The 16481-nt window shown below is 33.9% G+C and overlaps 2 protein-coding genes across 9 annotated transcripts; one reads left to right on the top strand and one right to left on the bottom strand.

Annotated features, from left to right (window-relative positions):
• On the top strand, nt 1–5876 carry LOC110667074 (uncharacterized). Of its 6 annotated transcripts, XR_002497242.2 has the most exons (10): nt 1–519; nt 2298–2474; nt 2589–2738; nt 3025–3126; nt 3209–3279; nt 3393–3460; nt 3735–3832; nt 3932–4037; nt 4161–4251; nt 5048–5096. XR_002497242.2 is itself a non-coding variant. In XM_021827796.2 (8 exons), exons 1-7 carry the CDS (start codon nt 322–324, stop codon nt 4205–4207), a joined length of 813 nt encoding a protein of 270 aa, XP_021683488.2. In that variant the 5' UTR covers nt 2–321; the 3' UTR covers nt 4208–4251; nt 5048–5194. The 6 variants fall into 6 exon arrangements, 2 of the variants coding, with proteins under 2 accessions (XP_021683488.2, XP_021683483.2); XR_002497238.2 differs by having other exon boundaries at nt 3932–4251; nt 5048–5113; XR_002497239.2 differs by having other exon boundaries at nt 3735–4037.
• A 2477-nt stretch (nt 5877–8353) lies between these two features.
• LOC110667070 (protein FAR1-RELATED SEQUENCE 4) lies at nt 8354–16251 on the bottom strand. Of its 3 annotated transcripts, none has more exons than XM_021827783.2 (4): nt 15921–16251; nt 9716–11895; nt 9556–9612; nt 8354–8842 (listed from the first exon to the last, which is right to left on the bottom strand). In XM_021827783.2, exons 2-4 carry the CDS (start codon nt 11804–11806, stop codon nt 8693–8695), a joined length of 2298 nt encoding a protein of 765 aa, XP_021683475.2. In that variant the 5' UTR covers nt 11807–11895; nt 15921–16251; the 3' UTR covers nt 8354–8692. The 3 variants fall into 3 exon arrangements, with proteins under 3 accessions (XP_021683475.2, XP_021683474.2, XP_057989647.1); XM_021827782.2 differs by having other exon boundaries at nt 15937–16251; XM_058133664.1 differs by lacking the exon at nt 15921–16251 and adding an exon at nt 14227–14317.
• Nucleotides 16252–16481: the final 230 nt, after the last annotated feature.

The following is a 16481-nucleotide window of genomic DNA, read 5'->3' as shown; positions in this document are numbered from 1 at the left end:
ATGACGAATCTTTGGGTGCCGTGGTTCGAGAAGAAAACGACGTAGTTTCTGTGCTTTGTTGGTGGTTCTTCTTATTGTTCTTGCTTTGCTTTCACAGTAAGCAGAGTTAAAAAATTCATAGCTAGAAATCAAAAGCAGAAAAAAATCCCTGGCAAAAGAAGTGGAAGAAATAAGAATTCGAGGATATTCTTTTGTGGGTTTTGATTAGTTCACGAATTGGTGAACCAAAGTCTTGTTTTTTTCTTGTTAATATAAGAGGGGTTTTGTGATTAAATTTTGAGGACCCTTTTCTGAAGAGGATACAGAAAGGTAGAGAGAGATATGCAGACAGAGGCAAGAGTGGGAGTGGTGGTAGAGGGAGGAACGAGGGCTATCAATTCGCAGAAGAAACAGCAAAGGCCAGTGCAACAGCAGCAATCGCAGATCGGAACAGTTTCGCAGCTCATGGCCGGTGGTGTGGCCGGTGCTCTTAGCAAGACTTGCACTGCACCCCTTGCTCGCCTCACCATACTTTTTCAGGTTTTCTTTTTCACTTTTTTTCCCCCTTTTATCATTCAATCGGTGGCTATTTATTTTTGTTAGCTATTGTTAGGCTTGATTAATGGATTTGATGTGATTAGCTTAGTTCTGGGTTTGCTTATTTGGGTTGTGTTATGGTTTAATTTCTTTAGAGATCTTTTTTATTTTTTTTCCTGAGAGGGAATGGGGATTTTTTTTTTTTTTAACTTGCTATGTTTTTAGGCAAAGAGTTGCCTTCTTTGTTTCCTTGGTGGCTATGAGCTTATTTGAACACCACAATGTACAATTATTCGAAGGATCTTGTAGAGAATCAGTGGAGTTTAAACAATGAGAACATGTGTTGAGGGTAAAATGGAATGGAAAGAAGATATGAACATCAATGGATAACCTGGAATAGGATGGCATCAATGAAGTTATGAGAGAGATCTTAAGTAAAAGAGTAAAGGATGTTGCATGATGGTGTGACATGTGTGAATAAGCAATCAATGGCATTATTTGGGAACTTTTGTTACTAGTTATGACCATCAATTATTAACTATTAGCTTGTTGCTAAACAGCTCCTCTTTATTCCAAACGTTTGGGCGGACTGAAGTAGGTTCTATAGGCTGATATTTTCAGTAATTTGCAATGTCAAGGGGTAGAGCGTTTATCTGGAGTTCATCTTTGTTGATGTTACAAAAGTCTCACTTGACGCATGGATTTGGGGAATTTTAAGACGTGGCTTAAAAATAGTTAACCAATCTTCACAAGGGATTATGATGAGTGAAAAATAGTTTTTTTATAAATATTTTATTAATTAATTCCAGGACTTAATAGGGAAAACTTTTAATTTTTTTAAATATTTTATTAATTAATTCTAGGACTTAATAGGGAAAACTTTTAATTTTTTTAAATATTTTATTAATTAATTCCAGGACTTAATAGGGAAAACTTTTAAATTGTGCTTTCATGTTATGAAGTCTTACTTATAGACACAAACCCACAAAGATTTTTCATAGCTATCCTTTATACATGGAGAATCCATTTCTTCCTCCTATAGTGTTATTCATATTTTAACCCAAAATTGCTTAGAGTGGAGAAAGAGAATCCATATAGCCGACCCCAAATTTTTGGGATAAAGGCTTAATTGAGTTGAGATTAGTATAGTGTTATTCATATGCAATCATCAGTGACTGGTCATGTGACTTATGGTTCACTTAGATGTTAGATCTTTCTCATAGAGAAGTACGACTCTCATTCTTTTGCTTAATTTAAGAAAATGCTTTATCAATATGGTTGCATACTTTAGTGTGAATTCTTGATACGATTCATGAACTAGTAGTGAATGGGGAGTCTATAGTTTGTATTTATCAGTCTGATATTTGTGTATGAAATAAGGATACTCAAATCAATTGTGGTTTCATCAATTCATACTTTATTTTGTTTGATAATGCGTTTGCTTTTTAACTTTCTTTTTTCATTTTCTTGCATTTGCTAATTTCCTAATACACAGTTGTCACAGGTTTTGGCTATGGATGAGATGAGTCCAAACCTGCATAGGGCTTTCTTCTGCTGCTGATGGCTATAAACAAATGCTTACTCTTTCATTTTTATGCTTATCATAAAGTTTGTGGTTGTTTAGTTATTTAAGGTGCCATGCTGCTGCTTCAACAAATTAACGCTTTAGAAATTTTTGGTCATTTGAACCGTAGCATGTTATATATGGGTTTATGAACACTGGTTTCGTAACCTTCATACTTTGTGTTGAGCACCATTTTTTTATGACCTTATCTTTGTAGGTGCAAGGAATGCACTCTGATGTTGCAACATTGAGAAAGGCTAGCATATGGCATGAGGCTTCTCGAATACTAAGGGAGGAAGGATTTAGAGCTTTCTGGAAGGGGAATCTCGTCACAATTGCTCATCGGCTTCCTTACTCTTCTGTCAACTTTTATTCATATGAACGCTATAAAAAGGTTTCTAAAATTGCATGAATGATCATTGAAACATGGTTTGATTGCATTGCTAGTGCAGAATCTAAGCTTTACTCCTTGTAGCTGTAACTTTGATGAAGTGAATTTTTGTTGCAGTTACTACATATGGTACCTGGACTAGAAAGCCACAGGAAAAGTGCGGGTGGAGATGTCTTTGTTCATTTTGTAGGTGGTGGTATGGCTGGAATAACAGCAGCATCTGTTACATATCCATTGGATCTTGTAAGAACACGCCTTGCGGCTCAGGTAAGATAAGATATCTCTGTCCTTTGAGAGATGTGGCTCATAACCTTTTTTTAGATTACTTATTTTTACCCGCTCCCTGCTTCTAGTGTGGCTACTCAGCAAATTGATTGGCATGTTTAGGGACATGAATATGCTTATTTCTCCAATTCTAGTTCAAAATTTCTTTGAGAAAGAGTGAAATGTTAGCCTATTATTCAGTTTTAAACTTGTAGTTATAGCTAATAACTGTTTATTTTTATGTGTTCATTTTGCTTGTTTATTAATTGATTTTGTTTTAAATCTGCAGACAAATGTGATCTATTACAGAGGTATATTGCATGCATTACGAACAATTAGCAGAGAGGAGGGTGTTTTGGGACTCTACAAGGGACTTGGAGCCACACTTTTGGTATCATTGTGTAGTTATGTTCATAACATTTACTCTAGACAATTCCCATCGTTATATATATATTGATTCAATGCTAATGCAGGGTGTTGGGCCTAATATAGCTATCAGCTTTTCAGTGTATGAGACCTTACGATCTTTTTGGCAATCACACAGGTAATTATCCTAGTTAGTTCAGCAATACAGTGGTTTCTATAAACGTTCTTATGTACTATACTGTGAAACCAATTTTCAGTTGTTATCTTTTATGATTGTGTACTTTGTTTCAGGCCCCATGATCCTACTGTTGCAGTGAGTTTGGCTTGTGGTAGTCTATCAGGCATTGCATCCTCAACAGGTGATTAACCTGAAACATGCTAAATGAAAGGCATCTTGCAAATTTTAGTTGAGATTCACTAGTGTTTTGATATGCAAATGAATCATGGTCTTTGCTCTTGAAAGTTAAACTCAGCTAAGTGTCCACTGTCCAAGTTTGTCCACCATGATTAATGTTTTGTGTGTTATTTTCGGCACAATGATTGCATATATTCATTGATTAATCTTTTTGCTGCATATTTTCATTGAATAGTTGCCCTTTTCATGTCATATTTGCTCCCTATGTTTACCATAAGAAAGAGGAACAGGAGATGTAAAGGTTACAGCATTTTTTCACCTGCCACAGAACATCACTGACTGTATCAAATGTTAATTAGTGGATGTCAAATGTTTGGTAAACATTTCATTGGACTACTCTTCGTCTGATTAGATAATGTCAATATCTAATCAATGAAGTTAATTGTTGTAGCTGTTTATTATGCTTTTGATGCAGAGAAGCAGGGTGTGGTGCAGGCTCTGCATTAAGTATCTAACCAGACTGACCCCTAGAGCCAGAGACCCAACAGGAGTCATTTTATATCTTGCATTTGACAATTTTAGTAAGGAAGTCAAGGGGAAAAAACCATTTTATTGCCATTCATCTAACTTTATTTTCTTTTTAATAATTTTCATTGCATTAACTTCATTTCTCCAACATTTCATGTGGAACTTGTCTCCCCAAGCATTGCAGTTGATTCTTAATAGGTGGCACTACTCTCAGGAGAACTAGTACTGTTCTCTCAGTAATCAAATGTGAGAGGTGTCCTCTTTGAGGTATGCTTCTCAATTAGGTTTCCTTTGCCAATTGCATTAAATTAGGATATGGAATCCTTCAAGCCTTGTGATGCAGTTGTCAAAGGTGCTGCCCACTGTTTTGTATTAAAAAGGTTAATTCACATTTTTCTTTTTATATGGGTATATTTCAGAGAGTTTGTTCCTTCTATAGTTTACCAACAATGACATGAGAAGGTTTTGAAAATGAGGAGTTGATGCAAGTGCATGCACAAAGATGAAATTCTACCCATTCCTCTTTGCTATAAACTAGTTTGTGTTCCTAATTGATTATGTTTATTACTCATGTTAAAATCTATAAGTCCAAATTACCTTTGTGAGCTAGAACTTGGTATGTTCAATTTGTTTGAGATTAAATATCATTTGTAATTGCCTGTATTGCTAGATTTTCTGTTGGCATGCTATTGCTAGGTAGCCTGTCATGGCAGTATTTGATAAATGATGATGGATTGGAATTTCATAATACCCAGTATGGAGGTCTTTTTTTTTCTTTTAATGATTCATTTGCTTTTGAGATTATTATTCCCATGTGACTGACTTTTCCAATCCTTTATGCTCTCTCTCTCTCTCTCTCTCTCTCTCTCTCTCTCTCTCTCTATATATATATGTGTGTGTGTGTGTGTGTGTGTGTGTGTGTGTGTGTGTGTGTGTGTGTGCGCGCGCGCGCAAACGGTTGAGACCTGCATAGTTTTCATTTCTGCACAAATATACTCTAGTTAAAAAGAGTTAACTTTGCTCAATAATAATGCATATTCATAGAAGTCTGTTTAACATGCAGTAACATTTCCTCTTGATCTTGTGAGACGACGGAAGCAATTGGAAGGGGCAGGAGGACGGGCCCGTGTTTACACAACAGGTCTTTTTGGCACATTCAAGCACATAATCCGCACTGAGGGCTTTTGGGGTCTATATAGAGGCATCATGCCTGAATACTACAAAGTCGTGCCTGGTGTTGGCATTTGTTTCATGACCTATGAGACTTTGAAATTGCTGTTAGCGGATGTTAATGCCAAATTATAGCTGCTGTGAGTGGATCTCGGAGGTTGATGTGCAAACGGAACAATCAAGAACTGTTGCGCAAATAACATGTTCGGGTGTACTCGATATGTATTCTCATGGTGGTTAATTTTGTGATGCTACTGTGAGAATCATATTATTCTGTGTACATAGGTCAAAGCTCAACCTATTTCAAGCGTATCCTTAACAGTTTGTCCTAACAGTTCACAGAAATTAATACCATTGGTGATCCTTTTTCACTAGTCCAGTTTCTTATCACCCTCATCGGACATGCAACTGACATAGTGGGTTGAAGACATTTGCAGTTTCATCATCTCCATCAGCTTGTGAAACTACATCCAGTTGCAACTCAAAATGATCAGTCATTTTTTGGTATTTTCCACAAATTTTGTTTTGATGCCTAAGACAATTCCCTAAACCAAATTCCTATTTTTACGTATTTCCAATGTATTCATTCAGGCATTTTGAATTGTGCAAGGAGAATTGTTTGTCTTAAATCTTATATGAGTGCAGTACTTTTAATAGCCTTTGGCATCGTCTTACCAAGTCGTGTATTGTATTGACAGCATTGCAGTGATTTGTTCCTTGAACTCTTCTTGTTATGATGGTGGAGACTTCAAAATTCAAGGGATTCTCACATTTCTCTATTGTTATGTCATATTTTTTTTTTTATTTCCAGTTGGCTCCAATCAGAACTCAACACTTTATAGGTCTGAAGGCGAATTTAATATCACTAAATTAAAATTCATTGGTTGAAATGTTACAATTTTAATTTTCAATATACATGTAATATTCACTAATAAAGAATATAATTTTTTCAGATGAAATAGTAAATTTTTATTGATTATATAATTAAAAACTGAAAAGAAAATAGATAATAAATAGAAAATCAGGGATGTTAAAGATTATCTGATTGAGAATTTTATATTTGGCAATCATATCTAAATTGCCTAAATGGACTTTGGATAATTTCCTCCCCATAGGATTTCATGCCATTTCTAGATGATAGACAATTCAACAGTCGGAAAAACAAATACTTTGGTCCTTCCAATTCTCATCTCAACAAAGCCTGATAAACTCAGTCAGCTGCCGCAGCATGACTGTATCTGCCCCTGACGACGGATCAATTACAGCTTTATTCAAATGGAAAATATCCGGTTAATGATAATTTCAGTTTATAATGGTTTTAATTTAATTTTGATTTATCAAAACCAATTTCATTAATTTTTTTTAATTATTGATTTGATTTATTTTTTAATTATATTAATTTCTCATATTTATATTATTTGTATTATTTTTTTTCCTTTTTTAGCTATATTATAATTGTAATTAATTAAATTATTTTTCTTTAATTTTTTTTTCCAAATTCTCTTAATAATATTACAATTACAATTAATTAAAAGATTTTTAAAAAAATTAAAAAAATTACCTTAATTATTTACAAGCTATAATTAATTTAAAAATTCTTGTATATCTAATTTCCTTTAATTTTTAAATTTAAATTCTTTTTTAAACTAAAAAAAATTGCAATAGAAATATCATCACAAATAAATAGAGACACAACCTCACTCCTTCAAATCAGAGCTTAAACTGCGTATCGTCGCTAAAAAATGAACGACAAAGTTCCTTAACCTACAAAAAAAATTTTTTTGTTTTAATTTTTTTTTAATTCAAAATCACACAATATTGACAAATTAAACTTGCAAATTTAGTTCAAACTGATTTAAAATTTAGTACGATTAAATCACAATCAAACCTCTTATCCGATTCTAAGTCGATAGAACTATTAATTGGTATCAATTTTTATTTTGATATGATCAATTTCAATTCGATTTTAATCCAAATTAACCTTTGGCAACCCTTAACCGTATCAATATGTGAAGGGAAAAGTAAATTTTGCAAGCTTAGCTCATTTACCAAATTTATTATATATTAACTTTAATTGATTATTATCTAAAAAAATTATTTATCGATATATTCAACATTATGTTGGCAACATAAGATTTTGCTGCCATAGACTCCGTTTATTTCAAAAAAAATATAATTTAATTTATTTATGAAAATATTTAAAAAATATATATTATTTTATGTTGTTTTATAAAACATTAAAAGTTAATTAGAAAATAATTAAGTCTATTGTAAAAAATGAAATGAGAAAAACAACAGAAAATATAGAAAAACAAACCGTTTCCATAAACAAACGAAGCTTTTAGATTGAGAATTTATAGTATTTTCAAGTGTCTGCGATGAATTGTGCATCGAGGATGAAGCATCTGCAATAAAACTGATCCATAAGCCCATTAGGCATGACTGCAATTTCCATATGAACATCGGCGAGCACAAATTGGGCATTGATGATTGTGACTTATTTTATTTATTTATTTATTTTTAAGTTTGGAATTGGTAGAAGAACAAAAGTGGCGTTGCGACTTTAATCGCAATTTATGATTTGTTGTTGCAACGTTGGGAGGGCAAGGGGCAAGGCCAGGGTAGATTACACAACGATGTTTCTTCATTTTGTATAAGACTAACAGCGAATTCAATCCAATTTAAATATGACCGACATTAATTTGGAACAAGTTTTAGGCACACGAACGATTGAATTCATTTTAATATGATCTTATACAATAACAAACGTATTCAAGTGATTAAAATAAATTATTTTGCACATTAAAATGATTAATCCAATCAATATCATATTCATTTTACATATTTTCCATGTGAGACTTAACCAATTCATTTCCCAACAATTTTTATTTCAAAATGAAAATACTGAGATTTAATTGTGATTTTTACCAAATTTCAGGGTCAAATTATAATAGCCAAAGCTATATTTTTTCAGGCCGTAAAACAATCAATCCAATTGAAAATTTAAGTATATTACATTACATTAACTTACCGAACATAGCATAAGTTTTAAGATTTTTAGTGTTTTATGGTTGCTATTTCCATAATCAAGTGAGATTTTAGTCCATGGAAAACAACAGGCAAAAAAGCCAACCTCACATGAAGCCTAGTGGCACTAGGAAACAAGAAATTCTGCAGAAACTAGAAGTGCAAATCAATCTAACTAAAAGACTTCGTCTTAAAAGAAATACTGAATCAAAAGGTTTTACAATTGCATCTTGTGACGCCTTGCCCAATAAAATACTTACAGTCCTATTAACAGTAAACAGGAGAAAATAAAACAATTGTATACATAAATAATTTATGCACAAGTTAAAAGCCAGCTTACCCTACTTTTTCCAACTTCAGCTGGGCACTGAAACAAAATTTTTGTCAACTGCACAACAGACATGTCATACTTTTGGCCACCGATCGTACCTGCAAATTGGTTAGGTTCTTCTTCTACAGTCCTATAGCCATCAAAGTTTACAGAATCTTTACAAGAAAATACAAGAGCAGACTACCGAGGAAGTCGAGCCTCAGGCAGATGGGAAGGAGCCATACTGTGAAACTGTGTTGATGTCATACTATGAAACACAGATGGAACCACATTCTGCAACTGTGCTGACACCATATTATGTGATTGCGCAGCCTCTAGGTTGCACATCTCCTGCCCCAAGAATAACAAGGAAAATAATAAGAATGCATGCCATTAACAACTTTTTTGTCACAATTAGGATTCTAGCTGGCATATTTGAACATTGGAGTAATATATTGCTATGATCTGCTGAGGATGCTTTTTGTTTGAAAAGAAAGAGAAGGAAAAGGAAAGAGGTGGAATTTGCAGGAAAGAGAAAAAGAACAAGAGATAAAGACAGAAAGTAGGAAAATATCCTGGATTTCTGGCATGAATCTATATCTAATTCCCTATAGTTGATTCTCTTATTTATAAAACTAACATAGTTAATTTCCAGGCTGCCAATAACAGAAAAGAGAAAACTTGCTGTCCTAAGCAACTAACTCTCTAGGAAAATAATCTGGATTTCTGGCATGAATAGATATCTAATCCCCTGTAGTTGAATCTCTTATTTATAAAACTAACATAGTTAATTTCCAGGCTGCCAATATCAGAAAAGAGAAAACTTGCTGTCCTAAGCAACTAACTCTCTAATAGCTACACAATAGCTTATCTCTAGTATTCCTCTTTGATGCCAACATATAACAGAGATGAAAATTATGTAATGTCCAAGTATTCCAACAAAGTTGATCCCTTCTCCATGAAATTGTCAGATAAAGAGTATTAAGCTGCATTAAAACTAACTAGTAGAATAAGCGAAAAAAATTCTCAAATTTAAATGGTATTAAGATGCGAGTATCACAAACCACTAGGTGGAAGCTATCCTGTACCCCAACGTTAACTGCTCCAGACTGAGGTACCAGCTGCATGCATAGAAAAAATTATCTTAACACCATCCATAATTGAAAACAGTTTAATATCAACACAACAAACAAAAGAGCATATCAGCCACAAAAACAAACTAACCTTTCCTTTTCTAAATGTGTTACTTTCATCATTTTCCTTTTCCTTCCCAGCTTCAACTCTCCTGGAAGCCTTGTTTGCACTAATGGAGTGAGCATCTGGTACATCTTTGGATGTAGAACCACACTGATTCTCTTCCTCAATGCTAACTAGGGCGGTAGGACCAACACCATTCTCAACAGAGTTATTCAGATTTGCACATTGCTTCAAAGCTTCTTTTATGGCACATAATGCAATATTGTAACTCTCTTCAGAAAGTGAACCCTCTTCACCCAAAATTATTGCTCGTCGACACAAGTCATTGTAACGCCGGACCTTACTTTGCACCTCATCCAGTCTTTCACTGATGGCATGCTTGCTCAAAGCAGCATTTGTCCACCGTTGCAATACATATTTAGGCGGGATTCTGAATACACCAGACATTTGAAGAACAACAATAGCATGCCTGCAGAGATAACCTTTGTATTCAAATGAACGACATAAACAACATATTTCCGATTTTGATTCATTCCACTCCACCATATAATTTTGATTATCTTCAAAATCTTTTACGGTATAAATTGTGGTAGTCTCATCCTCAGTTTCTTCTTTCTTGAGATGACAAGCAGCTGCTCCCAAAACCTCAAATTGAAATTTCTTGAAAATCTCATGTGTGTATACAAATGACATTTGTTTCTCAAAAGGTGATGGAGACTTCATCTCTGGCGTCTCATGCCAAGAATCAAAATCTGCTCTGGCTTCTTCCTCACACCTATCTTCAAGAATTAATTTGTATTGCTCTATAAACTCTCTCATTGATGTTTCCCAATGCACATATTTGTCAAATAAAGAGCTCACGCTTTCAGAGCGCAATGTTGTAGACAAACCAGCAAAGGACACATCTCGCATGAAAGTAGGAACCCAATATTTACGATCTTCATACAATGACTGAACCCATTCAACCTCCCTAAGATTAAATTTGTCAAGCAATTTCCACCACCTCTTTTCAAACTGATCCTCTGTCCATGATTTAAATATACACTTATTAAATTTTACCATAAAACTATCAAGCCATGGACTCAAATACTCAAGCTGCCGGGGGATCTTCTCCAATATGTGCCACAAGCAAAAACAATGACGTGATTGTTGAAAGACAGCTCCAATAGCTGTTTTTATGGCATTATTTTGATCAGTGAGTATCACTCTTGGAGCACGCTCCCCCATGGCGATAAACCATGTTTGCATTAACCAAAAAAAGGTATAAACCGTCTCATCTGCAATCAATGCACAACCAAGCAATATAGGTTGAATATGATGGTTCACTCCAATAAATAGAACCAAAGGGATTTTGTACTTGTTGGTGAAATATGTAGTATCAAAATAAACCACATCACCAAAGTTGTTGTAGTCTTCCATTCCTTTTGCATCAACCCAGAACAAGTTTCTCAACTTATGTTCTTCATTGAAATCAACAGCATAGAAAAACTTAGGGTTCTCTTCCTGCATATGCATAAAAAGTTCAAGTAGTATTTGAGCATCTCCTGCTTGTAGAACCAAACTTCGCCCCTTATCATGCTGATTTCTCATATATCCATCCAAACAATCAACATTTTGATATGCGCCAAATAATTTGGACACTGCAGTCATATTCTTTCGTCTCCTTATTCTAGCATCATTCTTAAGAGGATCAACATTTCTGTGGCTTCGAAAGAAGTGCACCTGGGCTGGTAAGAGCTCATGATTATGCTCCTTCACAAAACTGTAAATATACCATTTCCCATTAGGTTTTCTCTTCACATGCATGCTTGCTTTGCAACCAATTTTTGGAGAAGGTCGTGGATTAATTGCATCATCAGACTGCTGTTTATTTCCATATCTTATGCATGAGAATTTTGCATCAATGAACTCCCTTGATGCCCTTGACCTCCGACTACTCAATTTGGCAGTACCAAAGCCAACAGACTTGGCATATTCTTTGTAAAATGAATAAGCAGCTTCATGTGAATCAAAGACCATATCATCACGTGGTTCATATATTGTACTGCCTGTGGTGACATTAGAATCCATTACTGTAGAAGAAATACTAAGATCCACTGTCCAAAAACTCTGGCACATCAAAGTCTATAGTCCTTAAGATATGTCATAAACACTTCCAAATTCCCTCCAATATAGGTAATATAAAATTGTCTCCAATGCCATGCCGCCTAAAATGAAAGCACAAAGATAGGACAAGCCAATATCAACACAAAATACACTATAAAGCATGTATTGTTCTTAAATACAGCACAGCCTTGATCCCAAACAATTGAAATTTAGTTTGGATAAAAGCAAATACCCCATAAAATCCAAAATAAATAAGTCACCAATTCAAAACTTGATGATTAAGCAAATCAGTAGAATGCAATCTAGAGGTGCCAGATGGGTGGGTTTGGTTAGGGTTATAAACAATCCATTGAAACAACTAAACTTACCACCCAAATCTCACCTTTCCAGTGAACCCAGTTGGACAGGAAGAAATCCATGCACATACAGATATGATGCCAGTTTCTTTGTAAAAATGAAGGAATTCAATTTGATCAATTCTCTTGTTTGGAACATTTAAAATTGCTAGAATTTAATTCTTTTAATTAAAAATAAATAAATCATTTTGAAAGAAATGAATTCATGCCAAAAGTGGCATAATTTTGCAAGAATTCAATTCATTTAATGAATTTTTTTATTAGAACACCCATACTTAAATTATACTTATTTCTTTGTAAACAAAGTGATGTAGTTACATCACATAAACATTTAGGATTAATATTCCTTGAATTTTGCTCATGTTTAGTAACTTATTTATTTATTTTCAAGTATTTTTAGTCATCTTTTAGGTTTTAGTTTGGTCTAATCCCTTAGTTTTTGAATCCTATAAGGTGTGTTTAAATAGTCTGGGAAGGCAAGGATGCATTTGGAAAGGAGTCGAAGACTTAATATCCAGCTTTCAAGGACATTGAAGATTGCAATGGACGTGTAATTCGTTACATGGCCCATGCAAAGCCAAACCTAAGGCCGTTAAAATTACACAGGCTGTGCAAGCTAACCCGTATGACTATCTGTGCAAAAGAAGCTTGAAGACATGAAGGACAAGCTACAAGGGTCTAACCTGTGCAATTTAAAGGCCATTACACGGCCCATGCAGTGACTCGAGGCAGTAAATTCAGACTCAGTTTCTCACGTTTTCTTTCCTTTCTTGGGGATTTTCTAAGGCTATTACAACTCCGAAATAAGGGTCTTTTGTGAGATATAAATACAAGGAGTCTGAGTTTCAGTAGGGATTGACCTTCTTTACTTTGACCTTCTTTACTTCCAAGAGAGAAAAATGACTTTAGAGAGAGAGAGAGAGAGAGAGAGAGAGAGAGACGAGAAAAGAGAAGATCCGGAGAGTTGCTAGAGGAAGTTCCAACTAAAGTTCCAAAAGTTCAAGGCCGCATTTTCTTCTGGGTTTTTCTAATTTTGTTGCTTCATGTTCTGTTTTTCTTATTTTATAAACTTGCTGGTATATCTCACCATAAATAAGTAGTTTCCTTTATTTTAGAATTACGTTATGGCACTTCCAACTTACTTATGGATTTGATTTAATTTTATTCAATAAATTGGGATTCTTGTTCCTGTCATTCAATTTCTTGTATTCTTAATGCATGCTATGTATTGATATCCACTTATTATTGATTTAAATATTAATTGAAGGACTAAAAGGTGCAAATTGGTATTCGAATAGATAGGATTTCCAGCTTAGTATTCTTGATCTAAATATAGACTGGAATTTTATGTTAATTTAATAACTGGCCAAAGAACTTGATGGATTTTAATTAATTTGAATACCACGAAAGTAGGATTTAAATTGGTTGGAATACAACTAGAACGCCTTGAGAAAGGACTTGAAATAACTTAGAGTTAATTTCCTTCAAGATTATAATTTCTCATTTATTGAGTGAATTGGATTGAATCTGTAATTGATTGGAGTGTGAACCCCTAACTCTGAAATGCTTTAATTCATTGATATTCCATTTAGTTAATTAGTTTATATAAAGCTTTAGTGATAAATAGTTTAAATTGTATTGTTATTCTCAAATTAGATCATCTAGATAATTATGATTGTTGTGTAATTCAGTACTCAATACAGTCTTTGTGGGAACGATTCCTTTTTATACTACTTGGAACGATTCGTATACTTGCAAGTTTTGCACAACACAAAGGCAAAATATGAAAATAAATACATTCATTCCATTTATCAACTATTTCATACAATAGAATTCAAATGACTTCTATCATTTTAAAAAGTATTCCATACACATGAGCTTTCTTACAAACTCATTTGAATTCTATTCTTTTAATAGAATTGAATTGAATTCTATCCTAAGAATCAATCCAAATGGGGTGTCATACTTTTGATCTTTACAAGTGCAAGACTATTGATGTTGAAAGTAACAGCAACTTTAATCTTTAGGACAGGAAGGGGAAAAAAATTAAAGAAAAGTAAAAGGAAAGAAAGAAACCTCTATGACAGCAGTGACAATTATTAAGTTTTGTCATGCAGGATGCAAAACTTTGGATTTAGCTGCCTGCAATTCCAATCGCACAGGGTTACTGGAAGTGCCCTTCACTTCTTGACCCTAGATGGCCAAAACACACTATTTTCTACATAAGTCACCAAAAACACACAGAGAGAGAGAGAGAGAGAGAGAGAGAGAGAGAGAGAGAGAGAGAGAGAGAGAGCATGGCTTTTCTGTTGAAGCACAAAGCAAGTATTGATTTCCACCATTCTCCTTCTTCGTGGAAGAAAACCCCAACACAAACACAAAGCATCCCTCACCCACCGTCCCACCCTACCCTCACCCCTTCTTTCTCCCAAAATGAAAATTTGATCCTCCGCGACTCAATTATTACTCTGATTCAAATCCCAAAATGTCTCGGGGAAAATTTTCAGGTACTTGTCATGATAAGCTTCAATTACTCTGAGCTTTTTTTTCAATTGAATTTTGTCACCATTCTGCTTTATGTGCTCGATTATATTAGTGCAAACCTATGGCAACCCGATGGTGCAAATTTACGACAGGAAAAATTCATCAAAAACTAACAATGGAGTAAGTTAAATGATTGAATTGTCATTTATTCAGTTGAAAATTTGGCCTATTTTGAATAGATTTAGGGCACCTAATTAAAAGGCTGGTTATTTTTTGTTGGTTGCATAAAAGTGGTTTTGTTATCATAACGCACACAAGTTCTTTTTGATGGTGCACGTTCAGATTTTGTTCTTTGAGATTTCTCACCCAAAATTGTTGTAGCACTTATCTTAGCATTATGATTTCCCTTATTCTTTATTAAACTGTATAATTGATTATTGGAGTAATATTCCAATTTCTACATATCATGAATTAAAATCTATTGTTCTTTTTTGCATCAACCATTATAGTTCATTTGGAGAACTTGTAGGTACCTAAGATTGAATTGCTTAGAACAGGAACCAGACACAATAGGATCCCAACCCAATCCAAATAAGGAGAAAAGCAAAAATGAACAGAACCAAATCAGTTAAGGCTTGATTATTTAAAAAAAATAATTTAAGAAAACACATAGCCAATAAATGGAATTTTTTTTTTTTTTTTGTGAGAGGAAAAAAGAGAAAATTGCAAGCTAGCTACAATGGAAGTCCCCTTCTGTTCAACCCTACTGGTAGCTCAGGGCCAAGCTAAACTTACAAAACTCAAAAGTTTCAAATGCAATTAGGTGGGTAACCAGTTTTTTACCATTGAAATGAGTTATCTAACAAAGGATAATACCATTAGTTCATTTCAGGATTGATGAAATAACACAATGAAATAACAAAAAGCTGATAAATTCATTAATAATGTTACTGCAATGCAGAAGGCTTAAAATTGAAAAAAAATAATTCACTACCAACTATTCACAACATCCAAGACAAACAAAACAAAAATTTTCACATTTTAACTAAAAAAGATAGTGCATAATTTGCACATGCAATGAGTTTCCCAGAATTTTGGGGATCAACAATATTTGCTTTCTTCCAAATACAGCATGCAGAAAGAATGGAATAGAAAAATTAAGCAGTAAAATGGCAGGATTAACAGTCAGCACCAGAGAAAAAGCGCACCAGAAATTTCCAAACACATAAATGGATATGAATACACACAAATAGAGATAAAGAGAAGAGAGGAAGGAAAGAACTTGCCAGGAGAGGAACTGACCAGTGAAAGATTTGGTGGCTTTTGGATACAAGGAGAGAAACAAGTAAGATCTGGTGTCTTTTTGTTAGAGCAGAGAGGGTGGGAAGCAAGAAAGAAAAAGGGAGAAATTAAACATGAGCAGAGAGTGCGTGGCTTGGTGGCGACGGCGAGGCTGGAAATTTTTTGGAGGTGTCGGCCATGGCGAGCTGGAAATCTCGACTTGGAAGTTGGGACTTGTGAGATCGCAGAGACGCAGTTCGCATACGATTCTGGTGACAAGATTAGGGTTTCTCGGGTTTTGATCAATTATTCTATAAAAATAATAATAAAATATATTAAGAAAAGGGAGAGATATTACAACGGGTTCGTTCGAGTCGAGTTTGAATTTTATATATTAAGTATTTATTATCTGAACTCATTTATATAAATATTTAATTAAATATATTATATATATATTTTTAATAATATTTATAAATTTTTATATATTTTATTTTATATAAAATAAAATTGAAATATTTTATTAAATTAATAAATTTTTAAAATATAAATTATTAATAAAAATAATT

This window comes from Hevea brasiliensis, chromosome 14 (genome assembly GCF_030052815.1).
Source record: "Hevea brasiliensis isolate MT/VB/25A 57/8 chromosome 14, ASM3005281v1, whole genome shotgun sequence".
Classification (NCBI taxonomy): Eukaryota; Viridiplantae; Streptophyta; class Magnoliopsida; order Malpighiales; family Euphorbiaceae; genus Hevea; species Hevea brasiliensis.
Note: the sequence above shows the minus strand (reverse complement) of the source record. Positions and strands in the feature narration are given on the sequence as shown.

Bases quoted from the DNA above. Each gene is read 5' to 3' on its own strand.
- LOC110667074 (XM_021827791.2), top strand. From the start codon at position 322: ATGCAGACAGAGGCAAGAGTGGGAGTGGTGGTAGAGGGAGGAACGAGG. The intron at 2,739-3,024 runs GTAAGATAAGAT...TTAAATCTGCAG, and splicing joins GAACACGCCTTGCGGCTCAG to ACAAATGTGATCTATTACAG. The intron at 3,461-5,047 runs GTGATTAACCTG...TTTAACATGCAG, and splicing joins AGGCATTGCATCCTCAACAG to TAACATTTCCTCTTGATCTT.
- LOC110667070 (XM_021827783.2), bottom strand. From the start codon at position 11,806: ATGTGCCAGAGTTTTTGGACAGTGGATCTTAGTATTTCTTCTACAGTA. The intron at 9,613-9,715 runs GTTAGTTTGTTT...CTATGCATGCAG, and splicing joins ACACATTTAGAAAAGGAAAG to CTGGTACCTCAGTCTGGAGC. The intron at 8,843-9,555 runs GTTTGTGATACT...TTCTTGGGGCAG, and splicing joins AGGATAGCTTCCACCTAGTG to GAGATGTGCAACCTAGAGGC.